The 21,854-nt window shown below is 39.4% G+C and overlaps 1 protein-coding gene across 1 annotated transcript; it reads left to right on the top strand.

Moving 5' to 3' along the window:
• Nucleotides 1-4,390: 4,390 nt before the first annotated feature.
• LOC101175000 (pleckstrin homology domain-containing family F member 1-like) lies at nt 4,391-5,839 on the top strand. Its single transcript, XM_011478526.4, has 2 exons — nt 4,391-4,686; nt 4,833-5,839. Exons 1-2 carry the CDS (start codon nt 4,443-4,445, stop codon nt 5,315-5,317), a joined length of 729 nt encoding a protein of 242 aa, XP_011476828.1. The 5' UTR covers nt 4,391-4,442; the 3' UTR covers nt 5,318-5,839.
• The last annotated feature ends 16,015 nt before the right edge of the window (nt 5,840-21,854 follow it).

Here is a 21,854-nt window from a genome sequence, read left to right on the forward strand (position 1 = left end):
ATTACCAGTTTAGTTTTTTTTTAACTGAGTTGCTTTAAACGCAGATTCTCCAAGTTTGATTTTTTTTTTAATAAAGCAGACAAAAAGCTTTGTTTGCTTGTCTGAACTTAACCCCTCCAATAAGAGGGACTTGGTTTTTGAAGTTAAAGAAAAAAGCTTTGTATTAAACCTTGTTAGAAACCAAATTCTGTGTTGTTCCTTCCTTCTCTCTCAGTCAAAACGGTTCACCTTTCCAGTCTGTCTGATGTAGATGTGTTCGATTCTTGTGTGGCAGGCTGCCACTTACCTATAAACTGTGACTCACCTGCTTGGCTTGCAGCTTCTTTTCTTCCCATCTGTTGGAGAGTTTTAACCTGCATCTCTGATCCTGCCCAAACCGGTTTCCTGCTTTTGTGCTTTTCATTACCGTCAGCTTGTGGGGGATTCCTCTGCCAGTAAAAGTAAAACCCAAGCATTGTCACATTTGGCAAAAAGACATAGCCAACAACAACTAAATCAATTAAAATCCGACATTTGGTTTTCTAAAATATTTTTCAATAAAACAAAAAAAAATAATTAATGAAACAGTATGTATCACACTGAAAATGGACAATAGAAACAGAAGGAGAGAAAGAAAATCCTAAAACTACCGGATCATCTCCAAGCCACTTGATCTTCCTGCGACTGCAGCTGCATTTATTCTGAAGTTTCAGGTTCCCGGGATAAAAGAACATATCTGTGGACGCGGCTAAAGGATTCAAACAGATGACAAATTGAGGAGGCGCGTTGATGACCAAAGAGCCCACAAGACATTAAAGTACTTTAAGATCAATGTATTGGAGCCAAATTTGACCCAAATAATCCCCCTGAGGAGGATACCACTGTTGTTAGAGAAGACAAATGAGCTAGAATTTCCCATAATGCACGTGGAAGCTTCTGGGACAATGCTGTTTGATGAAAATCTGCAGCTTTTTTGGCTATTTGCTCTTTTTTGAGAGACCAGAAATGAAGAATAAAATGAGACATGGAGGAAGCTACACTGCTTTAGCTGTCAGTCAAATATAAGCAGGTTCAATGAAATCTCAGACTATCAAGACATTCTGGAGCCAAATGAATATCAGGCCAACATTGTAAAAAATAAATTGTTCTTAGTGCTTTGCCTGGTGAAATAAAGGTTTATATCTGTGAGCTTCTATAAGCCCGTATCCCAATTCTTCCCTACCCCTTTAATTGGAAGGGAATTTGAGGGATAGGGGTGTCCAAAATAGTGTTTTGAGGGTGAAACCCTTCAAAAAAGGGGGAAACACAAGGATACAAAGCCCTCCGCCGTGAGGAAGGGTAATCCGAGTCACGCCGTGAAGGAGAAATGGAACTGTCCCGATCTGACATTAGAAGACACTATTTTTGTATAACAATCCTTTTGGAGGACTCAATGTAGGGGTAGGGACATGTCTAACAGGTACAGGAAGAATTTGGATTCCGCCTTGGATCATGTCCGTATCCCCAATCTACACCCTAAGAAGGAAGCAGACGACTTACCTTTTGGTTCAGAGTGAGTGCATAGAGAAACAAGTGTAACAGCAGCCCAGAGTTCCAGGAAGTGAAGAAACATCTTTGTTCAAGCTGAGCCAAAACCTCTCTCAAAGAACCCAGTAATAAATCATTTCTGCTGTATTCAGCTGCAGAAATTCTACATTTTTTTCCAAACTGGCAGAGTTATTTGTTGAGTTGTTTAGAAGAAAACACAGTCTCATGACAGTGAATGTCAGTTTTTATGCAGACCAGAGAAACACCAGGAGCTGAGCTTAGAAACAATCCATCTGTCTGCTAAAGACTAATATATCTCAGAGTTTAATCAGCTTATGAGTTTGTGGACGAAAGAGAGATCAACTCTTCTCTTCTTGAAGTTCAAACACTGAAACAGCTTATAGCAAGCTGGAATTAGGCCAAATCTTGATGTGACTTGTCACACAATCAAACATTCCTCTACTAAAGCTGTTTATCACAGCAGCAAAGTCAACCTACTTTAATTCGGCTGCTTTTTTTTTTTTTATTGCCTTTGTCCCATTTAGAAAAATCAATTTTTTTAGGTTAAATTAAACTAAAATATCTTAACATTTTTTTTACGTTATTTTGTTTATTTTTGGGTGAATCTGAACATATTTGCAGGTTTGGGGTTTGGGTGTTTCCCTGACTCTGACAATCAGCAAAACTTTTTTGTTTTCCTGCATCCTCCTTGTTTTGAAAAACGTGTAGCAAGTCTGATCACTTCCCGGTTCTCCTGCATTACTGGTGACAGTTTGTTGACATTGTCTTACACCAGAACAGATTTGATCAAAGTTTTACAGTTTTTGCCAGTTACTTGTTTGGCTAAACCTTGCTCATTGTGCCAAAACTCCACACATACGTAAGTAAACGTGGTCTGACACTGGAAAATACACGTACTGGACACTTTTTTAGGTCCACCTTGCTGGGTTGGACCCCCCTTTTACCTTCAGAACTGCCTTAATCCTTGTTGGCAGAAATTCAACAAGGTACTGGACACATTCTTTAACCCTCGTTCGGTCCACATGGACATGATAGCATCACACAGTTGCTGCAGATTTGTCTGTACATCCATGATGCCAATCTCCCGTTCCACCACATCCCAGAGGTTCTCTATTGGGTTGAGATCTGGTGACTGTGGAGGACATTTGAGTACAGTGAACTCATTGTCATGTTCAACAAACCAGTCTGAGACGATTCCAGCTTTATGACATGGTGCTTTATCCTGCTGGAAGTAGCCATCAGAAAATGGTTCACTGTATTCATAAAGGGATGGACATAGTCAGCAACTATACTCAGGTAAGCTGTGGCTTTATTACCAATGGTCTATTGGTACAAAAGAGGCCCAGAGTGTGTCAAGAAAAAAACCTCCACACCATTATACCACTACCACAAACCTGAACCGTTGATACAAGGCAGGATGGATCCACGCTTTCACGTTGTTGATGGCAAATTCTACAAAATACAAAAAAATACATTTTTCCAATATTCTATTGTTCAGTTTTATTAGGCCTGTGTAAATTGTAGCCGTAGTCTCCTGTTTTTTGTAGACAGGAGTGGCACCCGGTGTGGTCTTCTGCTGCTGTAGTCCATTTGACTACTGTTTTTTTGCTGGCTGGTTGATGTTTGATTTAGTAAGTATATAATAAAGTGTAGTATGCAGGACCAACTGTTTCCCATGATGGAGTGTGCTGCTGAATTGTCACTAGAGTGGGAACCTGTATTTGAGGTGTGGTAACAAAAGCTTTAAGTTGTGTAACAAAGTTTTTCTGTGCTCTACTTTCTCTTTGAAAAAAGTTTCCTCTGGCGTTTACCGCTTGCAGTTCTGCTCCAAGAATTCTGGATTTCTTGACTTGAATCTGTTTGTGATGTCTGCATACTTGTGTCAGGACTGTCTTCAAGGTCATTACTTGAACTGGTTTCTTGGAGTTTTTCAGTAAATGATGTAAATGTGTTGCTCTTCAAGTTTTGAGCTCTGATGCATCTGATTCCTTCTTATTCAACATAGTAAAGTGTGTCTGAGTTTTCTTTGCAGATGCTTGGCAGGAAACTTTCTGCTTCTAGGAGTTATAAATATTAAACAAAAAGGTGAAGCCTTCACTTGTCTGGCTTATTTTCTCAACTTGTAGCTGAACTAACATCTCCTTTATTCATTAGAGATCTTTTTTTCAGAAGGAACACAGAGTGTTTGCAGTAGAAACGTTTGTTAAAGCCTGACAACAGATGTGTGCAGATGTGTGAAAATTCAGACTCCAAACAAAACGGAGTAGCTGAAAGTGTGTGTTAGTGTGTGTGAATGTTAGCGTGCCTGTGCATGTGTATGTCTTTGAATGTGTGACAATGTCTGTGCAAGTGTGTCTTTGCATGTGTGAGTGTGCATTGTGTGCGTGTGTCTGTATATTTGACTGTGTGTCTGTGCGTGCATGTGGGTCTTTGCGTGCAAGTGTGTCTGCATGTGTGTGTCTGTTTCTATGGGCATGTATTTTTTCATCTGCATGCTTGTGTCTTTGTGTGCGTGTGTTTGTGTCTATGAATGTGTGACTTTGCATCTAAGTATGTGTGTGTTTCTGTCTGTGCACGTTCCTGTGCAAGTCTGTGTGTGTTTATGCATATACATGATTCAATGAAAGTCTGCTGGAGAATAAACGTTTTATTTATGGCTCCATACGTTTAGAAATTGTTTTGAAAACTTGCTTGGAAATGTTCTTAATGATCTGAGCTTTTAATCTCAGAAAAATCTTCATTCATTCACTTTGTTGGTTCAAACTCTTGTAGCTTCACAGCTTCAGGGAAATTTGAAATCCAACACATAGATCCTCCCACAACTCTGCTACCTGGAATGTCCCTCAGGTTCAATAAAAGGCAGACGGTTGCTGCAGAGCAGCATTATTCCTGAAACCAGCTCAGCTCAGCTCAGCATGGATCAGCTTGTATTTGACAGTGAGAACCGCAGACTGATTGGGGAACTGGATAAGTCCTTCAGTCCACCCAGGCAGCCTTTGCTCCAGCCAGGTCGGGTTCTGTTAGGAAAGGGCAGCCTGATGAAGCAGGGTCGAAAGAAGTGGGATCTCAAAGCCTTCTTCCTCTTCAACGATGTTCTGGTGTACGGCAGCATCATTATGAAGGACCGCTGGTTCAAGAAGCAGAAGGTCATCCGTCTAGGTGAGCAGCTCCTCAGTCTACATCTTTCAGAGGGAACCCGATTCCTAACTAAACCTAAGAGCAACCGTTCAATTCAAAACGTTATTGCACTTCCACATTTCTGATTGATGAGTTTCATATTTTCATGAAGTGTTCTGTCTTTTCAGAGGACATCAAGATGGAGGATTTGGAGGACAGTGAGGACTTCAAGCACCAGTGGCTGATTTGTTCTCCCACGAAGTCTTTTTTTGTGTCTGCCCTTTCGCTGGAGGAGAAGAAGGCCTGGATGGAGCACATTGAGGAGTGTCGCAGGAACCTGCTGCAGGGTGGAGGCTGCACGCCAAGCTCCCGATATGCTCCCACCTGGATTCCTGACCATGTCTCCCAAAGATGCATGCGCTGCTTCACAATCTTCTCCCTCTCCAAGCGCAAACATCACTGCAGAAGCTGTGGGTTTTTGGTTTGCAGCCAGTGCTCCAAGGCCCGCGCCGTCATAGATGCTCTTCACCCCAAAAAAGAGGTGAGGGTCTGCAAACTCTGCAACAAAAAAGGAGAGGAGGACAACCGTCGTCCGAGAGAAGACAGTGTTGGACAGCACAGCCTGAGAAGTGAGGACTCATCATCATCATCCAGTGATGAAGAAAAAATATAAAACTTTTTTAGTGAATCCTGCACTTTGGTGGGAGGAGCTTAGAAGAAATGCGTGAATTGCACAAAGATTAATGATAAACATTAAGATGCAGGACTTTACTTACTGTGATTACATGTGTATTACATAACATTAATAATGAAGCCTTTGGTTATGTAAAATGCCATTACTGTATTTCCTTCTCTATGAATCAACATGAACGTATTGGTGGGAGGAGCTAAGAAGAAAAAGCATAAAAGATCTTAAAGACAAATAATCAGATGATACAAAGCATATAAAAATAGAAGGAATGATGTAAATCCTTGAAAAGAAACAAAATGAAATTATGTGTGTATGTTTTTTTATATTCCAGTATTTTTTCATATCTGGTGTATTTTCTCAGATTGTATCACTTTCTACTTTGTTGTTTGAATTATTATGTAATTATTCTGTCACTAATCTTCTGCTTTTCAACCCATTTTCAAAACAAAGTTTTATCAGATTATAATTTTTTCATTTTTGTTTAAAAATAAAATATGAAATACTTTTTATTCGTCAAATATAAAAATGACTTCCTGATTTTCCAAATTGTTTGCTTTCCCCCCCCCAAACAACCAAGTTATAAAACAATAGAATCGTTGATTCTATAGTCGATTGGCATTGGCACCGTCGCAGGAGTTGCCCTAGCGAGGCTGCAAGTAGCGTCAAACTGCTTTTGGGACTCCGACTCCGGATTTTTCTCAAGGTTTACTCCTAAGCCTTTTCCATTGGAAGAATGTAGCCGCAAGGCAGTGGAGGTTTAATAATCAGGGTTTTCCTTCCCCTAGATCAGAGGTGCCCAAATCCAGGCCTCGATGGTTGGTGTCCTACATGTATTCCAACCAACCTGCCATTGAAGCTCCTTATTGATTAACTGCAGCAGATCATCTTGACCATGTCTACATGCTTAAATGCATTAAGTTGCTGCCATTTGATTGGCTGATTAGAACTTTGCATTAATGAGCAGTTGGACAGGTGGTCCTAATAATGTTGCCATTGAATGTACATTATTCACATCAATTGAAACTCTGACTGACTATGCAAGCCTCAAAATGTAACTCTAATGGTAAAATGACTCATACATCCATTGTTTGTATACAGTGTTTCAGATCATAGTCTACTTTATATAAAATACTGCAGACTTCAAACAACCAAAAAGGCAAATATGCCCTTAAATACTGTACATTGTATCACTGTACATAGCTGTACAATTCAGATTTTGCAAAAAAAATAAGAAAAAGCAAACAAACAAAAAAAAAGAACAATAGTGTAAACACTGAACATCATGACAATTGTGCGGGTTTGGCTGTCTGCTTGGGTCGTTCCATTGCCTGCAGATGAGCCATGTGGTTAGCGGTCATATTGATGCCATCTCCAAGCTGAATAAAATTCCTTTATAGAGATTCTTACAGTACTTTAGTGTACATACTGCTTCATTTACTGTACTGAAACATCTCAACATAAGTAATCATGGTATGTTTTACAGAAGAAACCACTTTGGCTACAAAGGAGCATCAGTACCCTACAGCACCCTGTCCAGATGCAGTAATTTAGTAACTGTGAAGTGGTCTAGATGTGTGTAGACTCTCTGCTCAGATATCTCAAATGCAGCCTATAGTTTTTTGATATAGTCCACCAAAATGACTCTAATATCATCTGAAATAGAGGTTCATACATGGCCTCTTCAAACATGACCTTGTCCTCTTCTTCCTCATCCTCTCCCTCTCCCAGAATCAATGCTTGCAACGTTTTTATAATGGCTTAACTAAGTTTTATTTTTACTGGCTGATTGGTGTTTGATTTAGTAAGTAAATGGTTTCCAGTGTGTGTTTGAGGTGTGTCAATTACCTGCTGTGTTTTGGATTTTGTATGTGTGTTTTCCTTATTGCACCATGAGATTGGGTGTCTTATGTATGAAATAAAGTGTAGTATGCAGGACCAACTGTTTCCCATGATGGAGTGTGCTGCAGAATTCTCACTAGAGTGCAAAGCAGCAGTTCTAGGTTAAAGTTAAAGTCAAAGTCCCACTATCTGTCACACACATAGGTGTATAAAATTTGTTCTCCGCATTGGACCCATCCCCTGGGGGAGCAGTGAACTGCAGACACAGTTGTGCTCAGGAACCATTTGGTGGATTAAGGTGTGGTAACAAAAACTTTAGGTTGTGTTACAAAGTTTTTCTGTGCTCTACTTTCTCTTTGAAAAAAGTTTCCTCTGGCGTTTACCGTTTGCAGTTCTGCTCCAAGAATTCTGGATTTCTTGACTTGAATCTCTTTGTGATGTCTGCATACTTGTGTCAGGACTGTCTTCAAGGTCATTACTTGAACTGGTTTCTTGAAGTTTTTCAGTAAATGATGTAAATGTGTTGCTCTGCAAGTTTTGAGCTCTGATGCATCTGATTAGTTCCTTCTTTTTCAACAGAGTAAAGTGTGCCTGGGTTTTCTTTGCAGATGCTTTGCAGGAAACTTTCTGCTTCTAGGAGTTATAAATATTAAAGAAAAAGGTGGAAACTTCACTTGGCTGGCTTATTTTCTCAACTTGTAGCTGAACTAACATGTGTGTGTGTGTGTGTGTCTGTGAATGCAGATATGTATTTTCATGTGCTTCTGTATATTGTTTGTGTGTCTCTGCATGCACATTTGACTGTATGTGTCTTTGCATGTGTGTATGTGCATGTGTGTCTGTGGGTCTTTGCGTGCAAGTGGGTTGTGTGCGTCTGCAAAGGTGTGTCTATTTCTTGGCGCATGTATTTTTTCATCTGCGTGCTTGTGTCTCTGTGTCTATGAGCATGTGTAACTTTAAAATAGAACTACTTGGTTTCATAGGGCTGCTTTAACATAAAAAAAAAACAATCTTACGTTTCTATGTTGGAAAATCTTATGCTTGCAATGAGCAGCACACTTTAGGTGAACTGCCCGAGCATGTCTTTTCTGTAAATGTACTCTAAAAATAAACGCAACATGTCCTGGAACTTGATTCATTCTGTTCAAATGCCAAAGCCTCGTCTTCCTGAAGGAATTCTTCAAATGCAGAATGATAATGTGATACTGAGTTTGGCTCTTGCTCTGCTTTCTTCATCTTTCAGGACTTTTTTTCAAAGTTTTTCTCAAAAACTTGTGGAATGTGAATCTGTTTCATTATAGAAACTCTTCTCTGCACTGCTGTGTTTTTACACTAGATGGCGCTGTCATAGAAGAAGCTGAAGTGTCCAAAAGCAAGGGTCTGGAAATTTTGGCAAACAGGCAAAAGGCTCATATTTAATGTTTACTGAATCGACGGTTATGTTTCATTTGAATATAATTTATCTAACTTTTATTGATGGAATGAGCAGCTTATCATGCATCTTTCATTCTGGTGGTTCTGATGGCTAAAAATGTTAATCCATTTGAGATGGACTCATTTACTGGCATCCAGCGAGTAAAACATCCAGCTCATTGTGTCAAATGGGGTTTCTTTGCATTTCCTTCTGGATTTAGGCATTTCTTCGATTAGTCAAATTTTTGTTTCTACACAGAAAAAAAAAATCCTCTGAAAAAAAGAACAATGTGGACATCTGCTGGTCAAAAACAGAACGATCATAAAATCGATTTTCACCTTAATAGAAAAACTCTAAAGCTGTATGTAGTAAAATTTCATTCTGTTTTTTAATAATGCCTTTTTGATAAATAAATGTATTACAGTACTGCTGATTTCCTCACATGTAAATCGTAAATTAAAAAATATCAACTACATTCACGTCCTTTGGAGTGTGCAGGCCTCTCTTAAGGACATTTTTTGACTATGTGGTGGCCTCTGTTATCCACTATGCCGTGGCCTGTTGGGGAGCAGGCAGCACTGACCGGGACAGGAAGAGACTTAACAAGCTGGTCAGGAGGGCCAGTTCTGTCCTGGGCTGCCCACTGGACTTTGTGGAGGAAGTGGGTGAAGGGAGGATGTTGGCTAGGTCAACATCCATCATGGACAACACCTCTCACCCACTACATGAGACAGTGGAGGCACTGAAGAGCTCTTTCAGTGGCAGACTGTTACACCCCCCATGCAGGAAGGAACGGTTCCGCAGGTCATTCATCCCAACAGCTGTGAGATTGTACAATGTCACAGTTTAAATATGCATGTACAAACCGGTAATCATACATCCATAGCTCGTCTGTATAGTCTGTGTTTTTACTTTATTTAATTTTATTATTAGGCATAACATATGTTATGTCGTAATAGTGTACATAAGTTCTTACTTTTTACTTTTCTAGTAATAGTACTAATAAACCAGGCTGGACAAACACAATGGCAGCTCAAACTTCATGTTACGTTTCCCTTATTCCGAGTTTAGAAGCAGAGCAGAGATTCTGCAAAACTAAGTTTAACTAAAGGAAAGAATTTAGTTGAAGCAAATAAAAACACATTAGCTAAAAAGGAACTGCCTTTGGTAAACATAAACACCTGATAGTTACAAAAGATTTTATTTCATTGTGTACACAAAAAATATATATTTTTAACAAAATGGCTATAATACGCATCTGTGGCAGCTTTTCCCCAAAAGTTATGTTCACAGCGCCCTCAACATGTTCAAAGCCCTCGTTCAAGCATGCAAACATGTTCGCTTCAGGCTTCTGCGATCAAAACGTTCACTTTTTCAACTTTTATTAACAGTGATGAAAGTCAGGCAAGGAAAAAATCCCTGAACTTTTCTTTGAGCGATATGGCGGGCACAGAGCGAAATTTTGGAAAAATACGTGGTCTTAGATGCATTCTGGTGCATTCTGGCAACTAGTTATTCACTTCTTTATCAAGAAACTAAGACTAATTGGAGCATCATGATTTGTCATTCAAACCCCTAGTTTGACTCTCCATTAAGGACTTGCTGGTACTAAAAAAGAATTTGGAAAATTGCTCAAAGTAACACAATCCTACAATCTACGCTTTTCCTTAAAGCTGCAAAACATACAATTGCTAAAATATAGTAACATCAAAGCCCCAAATGGCAAAAAGAACACCAGTAACTATGATATTCTATGAAAATACCTCAGTTATTTATACATTATTTCTGCTTTAGAAATGACTGATGTACAACCTCCACTTGCACTGTTTTCTCAAACTATAATTACATCAAAATATGGGATCTGCTTTAAACTATAATTCTATAACATAATACATCAATTCTTTAACACCAATACTAAGTAATCTGGGAAATATCAAAACAAACATACAAACTAAACTAAACATTGTAAACATTATTTTTTAAGGGAGTGCGGGTCCAAACCATCAAATACTTATAATTAATGTCAACTATACTGAACTAAATCATGGTAATTAGGAAATACAAAAAAATTAGATAAAGAAATGTATTCAAAATAAAAACTGAAACTCAAAACTAAAATTGAAATTATTTCAAAATGTGGTTTTGAGATTATTTTACACAAAAAAGTATTTGACCTACACTACCTTAAAAATCTTTTTTTTCCAGCCAAGACCACTTCAATTTGTTTTTATCGTCTTCTCACAACTGAGGTCGTGACCACGCTCAATAATGACGATGCCTGCCATTATTTTAACACAAATTTGATCGCAAACTCTTCAGATGTGTTTGTGAAAGTTTAGCGTGGGTCCGCCAGTTTTGGTCTCTAGGGAAGCAAGTCACGCTGACCACGTGGTGCAGACAGAGCCAATCAGACCCGTCGACGCATCCGAAAGCAACTAAAACGTCCCGTCATTGGTCAATTAGGCCGGGAAGACGAGAGATGGCCACGACCATAGAGGAAGCGATCTGCGGAGAAATATAGAAAATGAAGCTAAAATTAGCTGATTTCAGACCATTTTTTAATCCGGAAAGCGATTTGTCCGTAGAGATCAGGGGCCTCATTTATAAACGTTGCGTACGCACAAAAGAAGGCGTACGCCACTCTCTATGCAATAGTTGAGATTTATAAAAAGCAAACTTGACGGGAAAATGTGCGGTCCTTCACGCAAGCTCTGACCCAGGCGTACGCACAAAAACGGGTGAAATGACAAACGGCGACACCGTCGGCAGATGGAAGAAACACGTAAAAGTGAAAATGACAATACTGCCTCTCATAAATAACATGAAGACTTCACAAAGCAAGTCTTACAATTATCAGCCTACACGAACACCCGTTTGATCGATCAGCAGTGAAACAAACAAAAAAAAATCAAACGAAAATTACAACAGAAATTCAAATGAACACTTATTTGCAAAAAGAAAAGTGAAATATGTTCTGCAATATTGGCATGTTGTGCAATTCATCCTCATAAATAATATAGTTAACGGAACGAAATAATGTACAAAACTGACATTCCCGTCAATGTGTCCGTCTGGCGGAGCAGATAGGTGCAGACAGACAGATGGATAGATAGAGAGATGAGAGAGAGATGCATTAATTGTCCACTGGGGAAAGTTGTTTTCATAGTAAAACATTTCTTCATAAGGTACGGAATTATGGTATTCATGCATATGCCTTTAGTTTGTTTTATTTTTGATAAAACAACGTATGTCTCGACCATTCAGAAAGCAACAAGAAATTACATTTGCGCTGAACAATTTCCCATTTCCACGTCGATTATTCCCGACATCTGTTGCTTGTCAGATGCAATTAAATAGATGGAAATAAAATGCTCCATCACAATGCGTAATGACGCACAATGGCTGATCTTGCGCTCTCAGAAGATGTGGCTAATGGAAGAATTCGGAGAGAAAATGCAGAATTTCAAAATAAAACCCAATTGAAATCTGTTATTACTGCATTATTGCCACATGTTGACAAAGCTGTAAATTGAAAACTCCTAGTTTCCACAGACTCATTTAACTTCACACTTATAGTATCCCACCTGGTGAGGCCACAAAAAAAGTTTCAGAGGGATCTGATGTGGAATTTCAAAATAAAATCCAATTCTAATCAGTTATAAATGCGTTATTGCCATATTTTGACAATGGTGTAAAATGAAAACTGCTAGTTTCCACAGAGTCATTTTACTTCTCACTTATAGTAGCCCACCTAGTGAGGCCACAAAATAAGTTACAGAGGGATCTGATGTGGAATTTCAAAGTAAAACCCATTAAAAGTCTGGTATAAATGCGTTATCGCCACATGTTGACAGAGCTGTAAAATGAAAACTCCTAGTTTCCACAGACTCATTTCACTTCTCACTTATAGTATCCCACCTGGTGAGGTCACAAAATAAGTTTCAGCACGATCTGATGTGGAATTTCAAAATAAAACCCAATTGAAATCTGTTATTACAGCATTATGGCCACATGTTGAAAGAGCTGTAAATTGAAAACTCCTAGTTTCCACAGACTCATTTCACTTCTCACTTATAGTATCCCACCCAGTGAGGCTACAAAAAAAGTTTCAGAGGGATCTGATGTGGAATTTCAAAATAAAACCCAATTGAAATTTGTTATGACCGCATTATCGGCACATGTTGAGAGAGCTGTAAATTGAAAACTCCTAGTTTCCACAGACTCATTTCACTTCTCACTTATAGTATCCCACCTGGTGAGGCCACAAAAAAAGGTTCATAGGGATCTGATGTGGAATTTCAAAATAAAACCCAATTGAAATCTGTTATTACAGCATTATCGCCACATGTTGACAATGGTGTTAATTGAAAACTCCTAGTTTCCACAGAGTCATTTCACTTCTCACTTATACATATACTACTAGTGGAAACTAGCAGTTTTCATTATACACCATTGTCAACATATGGCGATAACGCATTTATACCAGACTTCTAATGGGTTTTATTTTTAAAATTCCACATCAGATCCCCATGAAACGTTTTTTATGGCATCTCCAGGTGGGTCTCTATAAGTTAGAAGTGAAATGAGTCTGTTGAAACTAGGAGTTTTCAATTTACAGCTCTCTCAACATGTGGCCATAATGCTGTAATAACAGATTTCAATTGGGTTTTATTTTGAAATTCCACATCAGATCGTGCTGAAACTTTTTTTGTGACCTCACCAGGTGGGATACTATAAGTGAGAAGTCAAATGAGTCTGTGGAAACTAGGAGTTTTCAATTTACAGCTTTGTCAACATGTGGCAATAATGCTGTAATAACAGATTTCACTGGGATTTTATTTTGAAATTCCACATCACATCTATCTGAAACTTTTTTTGTGACATCACCAGGTGGTTATCTATCAGTGAGAAGTGAAATGAGTCTGTGGAAACTAGGAGTTTTCAATTTACACCATTGTCATTAGTTGGCGATAATGCTGTAATAACAGATTTCAATTGGGTTTTATTTTGAAATTCCAAATCAGATCCCTCTGAAACTTATTTTGTGACCTCGCCAGGTAGAATACTATAAGTGAGAAGTGAAATGAGTCTGTGGAAACTAGGAGTTTTTATTTTACAGCTCTGTCAACATATGGCGATAACGCTGTAATAACAGATTTCAATTGGGTTTTATTTTGAAATTCCACATCAGATCTATCTGAAACCTTTTTTGTAACATCACCATGTGGGATACTATAAGTGAGATGTGAAATGAGTCTGTGGAAACGAGGAGTTTTCATTTTACAGCTCTGTCAACATGTGGCGATAATGCTGTAACAACAGATTTCAATTGGGTTTTATTTTGAAATTCCATATCAGATCGTGCTGAAACTTTTTTTATGGCATCTTCAGGTGGGTCTTTATAAGTTAGAAGTGAAATGAGTCTGTGGAAACTAGGAGTTTTTATTTTACAGCTCTGTCAACATATGGCGATAACGCATTTATACCAGACTTCTAATGGGTTTTATTTTAAAATTCCACATCAGATCCCTATGAAACGTTTTTTATGGCATCTCCAGGTGGGTCTCTATAAGTTAGAAGTGAAATGAGTCTGTGGAAACTAGGAATTTTCAATTTACAGCTCTCTCAACATGTGCCGATAATGCGGTCATAACAGATTTCAATTGGGTTTTATTTTGAAATTCCACATCAGATCTATTTGAAACTTTTTTTGCGACATCACCAGGTGGGTATCTATCATTGAGAAGTGAAATGAGCCTGTGGAAACTAGGAGTTTTCATTTTACAGCTCTGTCAACATATGACGATAACGCTGTAATAACAGATTTCAATTTGGTTTTATTTTGAAATTCCACATCAGATCTATCTGAAACTTTTTTTGTAACATCACCAGGTGGGATACTATAAGTGAGAAGTGAATTGAGTCTGTGGAAACTAGGAGTTTTCAATTTACAGCTTTGTCAAAATGTGGAAATAATGCTGTAATAACAGATTTCAATTGGGTTTTACTTTGAAATTCCACATCAGATCTATCTGAAACTTTTTTTGTGGCATCACCAGGTGGAATACTATAAGTGAGAAGTCAAATGACTCTGTGGAAACTAGGAGTTTTTATTTTACAGCTTTGTCAACATGTGGTGATAATGCTGTAATAACAGATGTTCAATTGGGTTTTATTTTGAAATTCCACATCAGATCCTGCTGAAACTTTTTTTGTGGCCTCACTAGGTGGGATACTATAAGTGAGAAGTGAAATGAGTCTGTGGAAACTAGGAGTTTTTATTTTACAGCTCTGTCAACATATGACGATAACGCTGTAATAACAGATTTCAATTGGGTTTTATTTTGAAATTCCACATCAGATCTATCTGAAACCTTTTTTGTAACATCACCATGTGGGATACTATAAGTGAGATGTGAAATGAGTCTGTGGAAACGAGGAGTTTTCATTTTACAGCTCTGTCAACATGTGGCGATAATGCTGTAACAACAGATTTCAATTGGGTTTTATTTTGAAATTCCACATCAGATCGTGCTGAAACTTTTTTTATGGCATCTTCAGGTGGGTCTTTATAAGTTAGAAGTGAAATGAGTCTGTGGAAACTAGGAGTTTTTATTTTACAGCTCTGTCAACATATGGCGATAACGCATTTATACCAGACTTCTAATGGGTTTTATTTTAAAATTCCACATCAGATCCCTATGAAACGTTTTTTATGGCATCTCCAGGTGGGTCTCTATAAGTTAGAAGTAAAATGAGTCTGTGGAAACTAGGAATTTTCAATTTACAGCTCTCTCAACATGTGCCGATAATGCGGTCATAACAGATTTCAATTGGGTTTTATTTTGAAATTCCACATCAGATCTATTTGAAACTTTTTTTGCGACATCACCAGGTGGGTATCTATCATTGAGAAGTGAAATGAGCCTGTGGAAACTAGGAGTTTTCATTTTACAGCTCTGTCAACATATGACGATAACGCTGTAATAACAGATTTCAATTTGGTTTTATTTTGAAATTCCACATCAGATCTATCTGAAACTTTTTTTGTAACATCACCAGGTGGGATACTATAAGTGAGAAGTGAATTGAGTCTGTGGAAACTAGGAGTTTTCAATTTACAGCTTTGTCAAAATGTGGAAATAATGCTGTAATAACAGATTTCAATTGGGTTTTACTTTGAAATTCCACATCAGATCTATCTGAAACTTTTTTTGTGGCATCACCAGGTGGAATACTATAAGTGAGAAGTCAAATGACTCTGTGGAAACTAGGAGTTTTTATTTTACAGCTTTGTCAACATGTGGTGATAATGCTGTAATAACAGATGTTCAATTGGGTTTTATTTTGAAATTCCACATCAGATCCTGCTGAAACTTTTTTTGTGGCCTCACTAGGTGGGATACTATAAGTGAGAAGTGAAATGAGTCTGTGGAAACTAGGAGTTTTTATTTTACAGCTCTGTCAACATATGACGATAACGCTGTAATAACAGATTTCAATTGGGTTTTATTTTGAAATTCCACATCAGATCTATCTGAAACCTTTTTTGTAACATCACCATTTGGGATACTATAAGTGAGATGTGAAATGAGTCTGTGGAAACGAGGAGTTTTCATTTTACAGCTCTGTCAACATATGACGATAACGCTGTAATAACAGATTTCAATTGGGTTTTATTTTGAAATTCCACATCAGATCTATCTGAAACTTTTTTTGTAACATCACCAGGTGGGATACTATAAGTGAGAAGTGAATTGAGTCTGTGGAAACTAGGAGTTTTCAATTTACAGCTCTGTCAACATGTGGCGATAATGCTGTAACAACAGATTTCAATTGGGTTTTATTTTGAAATTCCACATCAGATCGTGCTGAAACTTTTTTTATGGCATCTCCAGGTGGGTCTCTATAAGTTAGAAGTGAAATGAGTCTGTGGAAACTAGGAGTTTTCAATTTACAGCTCTCTCAACATGTGGCCATAATGCTGTAATAACAGATTTCAATTGGGTTTTATTTTGAAATTCCACATCAGATCGTGCTGAAACTTTTTTTGTGACCTCACCAGGTGGAATACTATAAGTGAGAAGTCAAATGAGTCTGTGGAAACTAGGAGTTTTCAATTTACAGCTTTGTCAACATGTGGCAATAATGCTGTAATAACAGATTTCACTGGGATTTTATTTTGAAATTCCACATCACATCTATCTGAAACTTTTTTTGTGACATCACCAGGTGGTTATCTATCAGTGAGAAGTGAAATGAGTCTGTGGAAACTAGGAGTTTTCAATTTACACCATTGTCATTAGTTGGCGATAATGCTGTAATAACAGATTTCAATTGGGTTTTATTTTGAAATTCCAAATCAGATCCCTCTGAAACTTATTTTGTGACCTCGCCAGGTAGAATACTATAAGTGAGAAGTGAAATGAGTCTGTGGAAACTAGGAGTTTTCAATTTACAGCTCTCTCAACATGTGGCCATAATGCTGTAATAACAGATTTCAATTGGGTTTTATTTTGAAATTCCACATCAGATCGTGCTGAAACTTTTTTTATGGCATCTTCAGGTGGGTCTTTATAAGTTAGAAGTGAAATGAGTCTGTGGAAACTAGGAGTTTTTATTTTACAGCTCTGTCAACATATGGCGATAACGCATTTATACCAGACTTCTAATGGGTTTTATTTTAAAATTCCACATCAGATCCCTATGAAACGTTTTTTATGGCATCTCCAGGTGGGTCTCTATAAGTTAGAAGTGAAATGAGTCTGTGGAAACTAGGAATTTTCAATTTACAGCTCTCTCAACATGTGCCGATAATGCGGTCATAACAGATTTCAATTGGGTTTTATTTTGAAATTCCACATCAGATCTATTTGAAACTTTTTTTGCGACATCACCAGGTGGGTATCTATCATTGAGAAGTGAAATGAGCCTGTGGAAACTAGGAGTTTTCATTTTACAGCTCTGTCAACATATGACGATAACGCTGTAATAACAGATTTCAATTTGGTTTTATTTTGAAATTCCACATCAGATCCATCTGAAACTTTTTTTGTAACATCACCAGGTGGGATACTATAAGTGAGAAGTGAATTGAGTCTGTGGAAACTAGGAGTTTTCAATTTACAGCTTTGTCAAAATGTGGAAATAATGCTGTAATAACAGATTTCAATTGGGTTTTACTTTGAAATTCCACATCAGATCTATCTGAAACTTTTTTTGTGGCATCACCAGGTGGAATACTATAAGTGAGAAGTCAAATGACTCTGTGGAAACTAGGAGTTTTTATTTTACAGCTTTGTCAACATGTGGTGATAATGCTGTAATAACAGATGTTCAATTGGGTTTTATTTTGAAATTCCACATCAGATCCTGCTGAAACTTTTTTTGTGGCCTCACTAGGTGGGATACTATAAGTGAGAAGTGAAATGAGTCTGTGGAAACTAGGAGTTTTTATTTTACAGCTCTGTCAACATATGACGATAACGCTGTAATAACAGATTTCAATTGGGTTTTATTTTGAAATTCCACATCAGATCTATCTGAAACCTTTTTTGTAACATCACCATTTGGGATACTATAAGTGAGAAGTGAATTGAGTCTGTGGAAACTAGGAGTTTTCAATTTACAGCTCTGTCAACATGTGGAAATAATGCTGTAATAACAGATTTCAATTGGGTTTTATTTTGAAATTCCACATCAGATCTATCTGAAACCTTTTTTGTAACATCACCATTTGGGATACTATAAGTGAGATGTGAAATGAGTCTGTGGAAACGAGGAGTTTTCATTTTACAGCTCTGTCAACATATGACGATAACGCTGTAATAACAGATTTCAATTGGGTTTTATTTTGAAATTCCACATCAGATCTATCTGAAACTTTTTTTGTAACATCACCAGGTGGGATACTATAAGTGAGAAGTCAAATGACTCTGTGGAAACTAGGAGTTTTTATTTTACAGCTTTGTCAACATGTGGTGATAATGCTGTAACAACAGATTGCAATTGGGTTTTATTTTGAAATTCCACATCAGATCGTGCTGAAACTTTTTTTATGGCATCTCCAGGTGGGTCTCTATAAGTTAGAAGTGAAATGAGTCTGTGGAAACTAGGAGTTTTCAATTTACAGCTCTCTCAACATATGCCGATAATGCGGTCATAACAGATTTCAATTGGGTTTTATTTTGAAATTCCACATCAGATCCCTCTGAAACTTTTTTGTGGCATCACCAGGTGGGATACTATAAGTGAGAAGTAAAATGAGTCTGTGGAAACTAGGAGTTTTTTTCCTAAACATAAGTCAACATTACAGTAAATCCTCATCAACATATGGTTTTAATTTCGTCTCAAATTGATAATTCACCTGAAACATATACTAAAATATACACATATAAATATATAGTTATATACAGGGAGGGGGGCTTATGTGTAAATATATACATATGAGTATAATGACAGTTCTTACTTTTTGCATTTAATCGAATGAAGGCTTTCTTGCAGTTACCGCGATGTATGTAAAAAAGCGGCACACCGTTTTCGGGAGAGGGCTCACTTGACAGCCGTTCGACGAGAGAGGGCTGGCTTGACACCAGTCTTATGAGCCGGTTCCGACTTCCTCTGCGGGCTTTTGGGGGGGTGTCACCCGGTGCATCTGGCGCGTCGGTGTCCCCCTGCGCCTCAGTCACCACTCCACTTAAAAGGGATTCCCCAATTATTGCCGCCAGTCTCTCATCAGGAGGGGTCAGCTCCGGTGTCGTCCCCCCCCACACCCGTGGCAGACACGGGTGTGTGTGTGTGTGGGGGGGGGGGTTCAGCGCTAGACGTTTTTTTGCCTTGACTTTGATGTCCGACCTTTTCTTTTATTTCGGCCACAGTCCGAGGTTGTGAGGCTGCAGCATTTTCGGCGTCTGCCGCCGTCTGCCACTCACGTGGCTTTTAGGCATTAGTAAGGCCACACTGTGCCCTCCAAACAACATTTTTCTCCTCTTTTCCACCTCGCCAACGATAACTTCTACTTCACATTGAGTGAAGTTACGTTTTTTTGATTTTCTCTCCGTGTTTGCCATGGTTTCGCAATCAATGAATATTCATTTGTGGGCGTTTCACGGACTATTTATGGGCAACTAGGGCGTCTCATGAAGCCGCTAAAGCTGCGCAGCATTTAGAATTGGTTGTGATTTATTAAGGGAAAGATGCGTAGGATGTGCGTGCGCACGGTTTTATAACTCCGAATATTTCTGTGCGTACGCACGTCCTATGTTTCATCCGTACGCCACTTCTGACGCAAATCCTACGCAAAGTTTTATAAATGAGGCCCCAGGGGCCTCATTTATAAACGTTGCGTACGCACAAAAGAAGGCGTACGCCACTCTCTACGCAATAGTTGAGATTTATAAAAAGCAAACTTGACGGGAAAATGTGCGGTCCTTCACGCAAGCTCTGACCCAGGCGTACGCACAAAAACGGGTGAAATGAGAAACGGCGACACCGTCGGCAGATGGAAGAAACACGTGAAAGTGACAGTGTGTGCCAAATCGTGCTGGCATGTGCTGTGCTACACAATGTGGCACAGCTTAAAAACGTGCCTCTACCCCCTGGCGCCGATTGCTGTGTTGGCCCCGACCATGAACCCCATCCCCACGCATTTGAGCCAAATGCTGCTGCTGTGCGCCAGCGTTTGGAAGTGATGCGTCGTTTGTAAAGAACAACAAAAGGTGTGGAAAATATTATTTATTTAAGAATTCCCTCATCGTGCAGTTTATTTCAGTCAGGGCGATCTTGATTTCGCCCAACTCCTTGACCACCTCTCTGATTGAACTACTGACTTCCCTCTGCATTTCAAGGACTGCATCGGTGAGGACACGTCCACTGCTGGAGGGTTGAGAGCCGCGTGCCGTGGAGACGCTGGGTCCAGACGGCTGCTCAGCTGCAGCATCGTAGCCACTGGCCCCGCTGGAACACCCAGCAAAAAAAATAAAATTGTTCTATATTAATAAACTGTAATTGTGTAGCCTGCATACATGTGACTTGACTGCATTCATTTGAATTATTTCTCTTACCTGTGTCACCCGTTGCATCTGGCGCGTCGGCGTCCCCCTCCGCCTCAGTCACCACAGTCACAGACGGGGACGGAGGGGGAGGAGGACGCCGATGAGGGGGACTTAATAGGGATTCCCCAATAATAGCCGCCAGTCTCTCATCAAGAGGGGTCAGCTCCGGTGTCCCCCCCCCCCCCCCCCCCCCCCCGTGGCAGACACACTCTGCAGATGCAGCGCTAGACGTTTTTTTGCCTCGACTTTGATGTCCGATCATTTATTTCATTTCTTTTTTATTTCGGCCACGGTCCGAGGTTGTGAGGCTGCAGCATTTACGGCGTCTGCCACCGTTTGCCGCTTACGTGCCTTTTTGGCATTAGTAATGGCCACACTGTGCCCTCCAAACAACATTTTTCTCCTCTTTTCCACCTCGCCAACGATAACTTCTACTTCACGTTGAGTGAAGTTACGTTTTTTTGATTTCCTCTCGGTGTTTGCCATGGTTTCGCAATCAATGAATATTCATTTGTGGGCGTTTCACGGACTATTTATGGGCAACTATGGGCGTGTCATGACGCCGCAAATGCTGCGCAGCATTTAGAATTGGTTGTGATTTATAAAGGGAAAGATGCGTAGGATGTGCGTGCGCACGGTTTTATAACTCTGAATATTTCTGTGTGTACGCACGTCCTATGTTTCATCCGTACGCCACTTCTGACGCAAATCCTACGCAAAGTTTTATAAATGAGGCCCCAGGGGCCTCATTTATAAACGTTGCGTACGCACAAAAGAAGGCGTACGCCACTCTCTACGCAATAGTTGAGATTTATAAAAAGCAAACTTGACGGGAAAATGTGCGGTCCTTCACGCAAGCTCTGACCCAGGCGTACGCACAAAAACGGGTGAAATGAGAAACGGCGACACCGTCGGCAGATGGAAGAAACACGTGAAAGTGACAGTGTGTGCCAAATCGTGCTGGCATGTGCTGTGCTACACAATGTGGCACAGCTTAAAAACGTGCCTCTACCCCCTGGCGCCGATTGCTGTGTTGGCCCCGACCATGAACCCCATCCCCACGCAGCTGAGCAGCCGTCTGGCCCCAGCGTCTCCACGGCACGCGGCTCTCAACCCTCCAGCAGTGGGCGCGTCCTCACCGATGCAGTCCTTGAAATGCAGAGGGAAGTAAGTAGTTCAATCAGAGAGGTGGCCAAGGAGTTGGGCGAAATCA

This window comes from Oryzias latipes, chromosome 8 (assembly GCF_053564925.1).
Source record: "Oryzias latipes strain Hd-rR chromosome 8, Olatipes_Hd-rR_3.1".
Taxonomy (NCBI): domain Eukaryota; kingdom Metazoa; phylum Chordata; class Actinopteri; order Beloniformes; family Adrianichthyidae; genus Oryzias; species Oryzias latipes.

Bases quoted from the DNA above. Each gene is read 5' to 3' on its own strand.
- LOC101175000 (XM_011478526.4), top strand. From the start codon at position 4,443: ATGGATCAGCTTGTATTTGACAGTGAGAACCGCAGACTGATTGGGGAA. The intron at 4,687-4,832 runs GTGAGCAGCTCC...CTGTCTTTTCAG, and splicing joins GCAGAAGGTCATCCGTCTAG to AGGACATCAAGATGGAGGAT.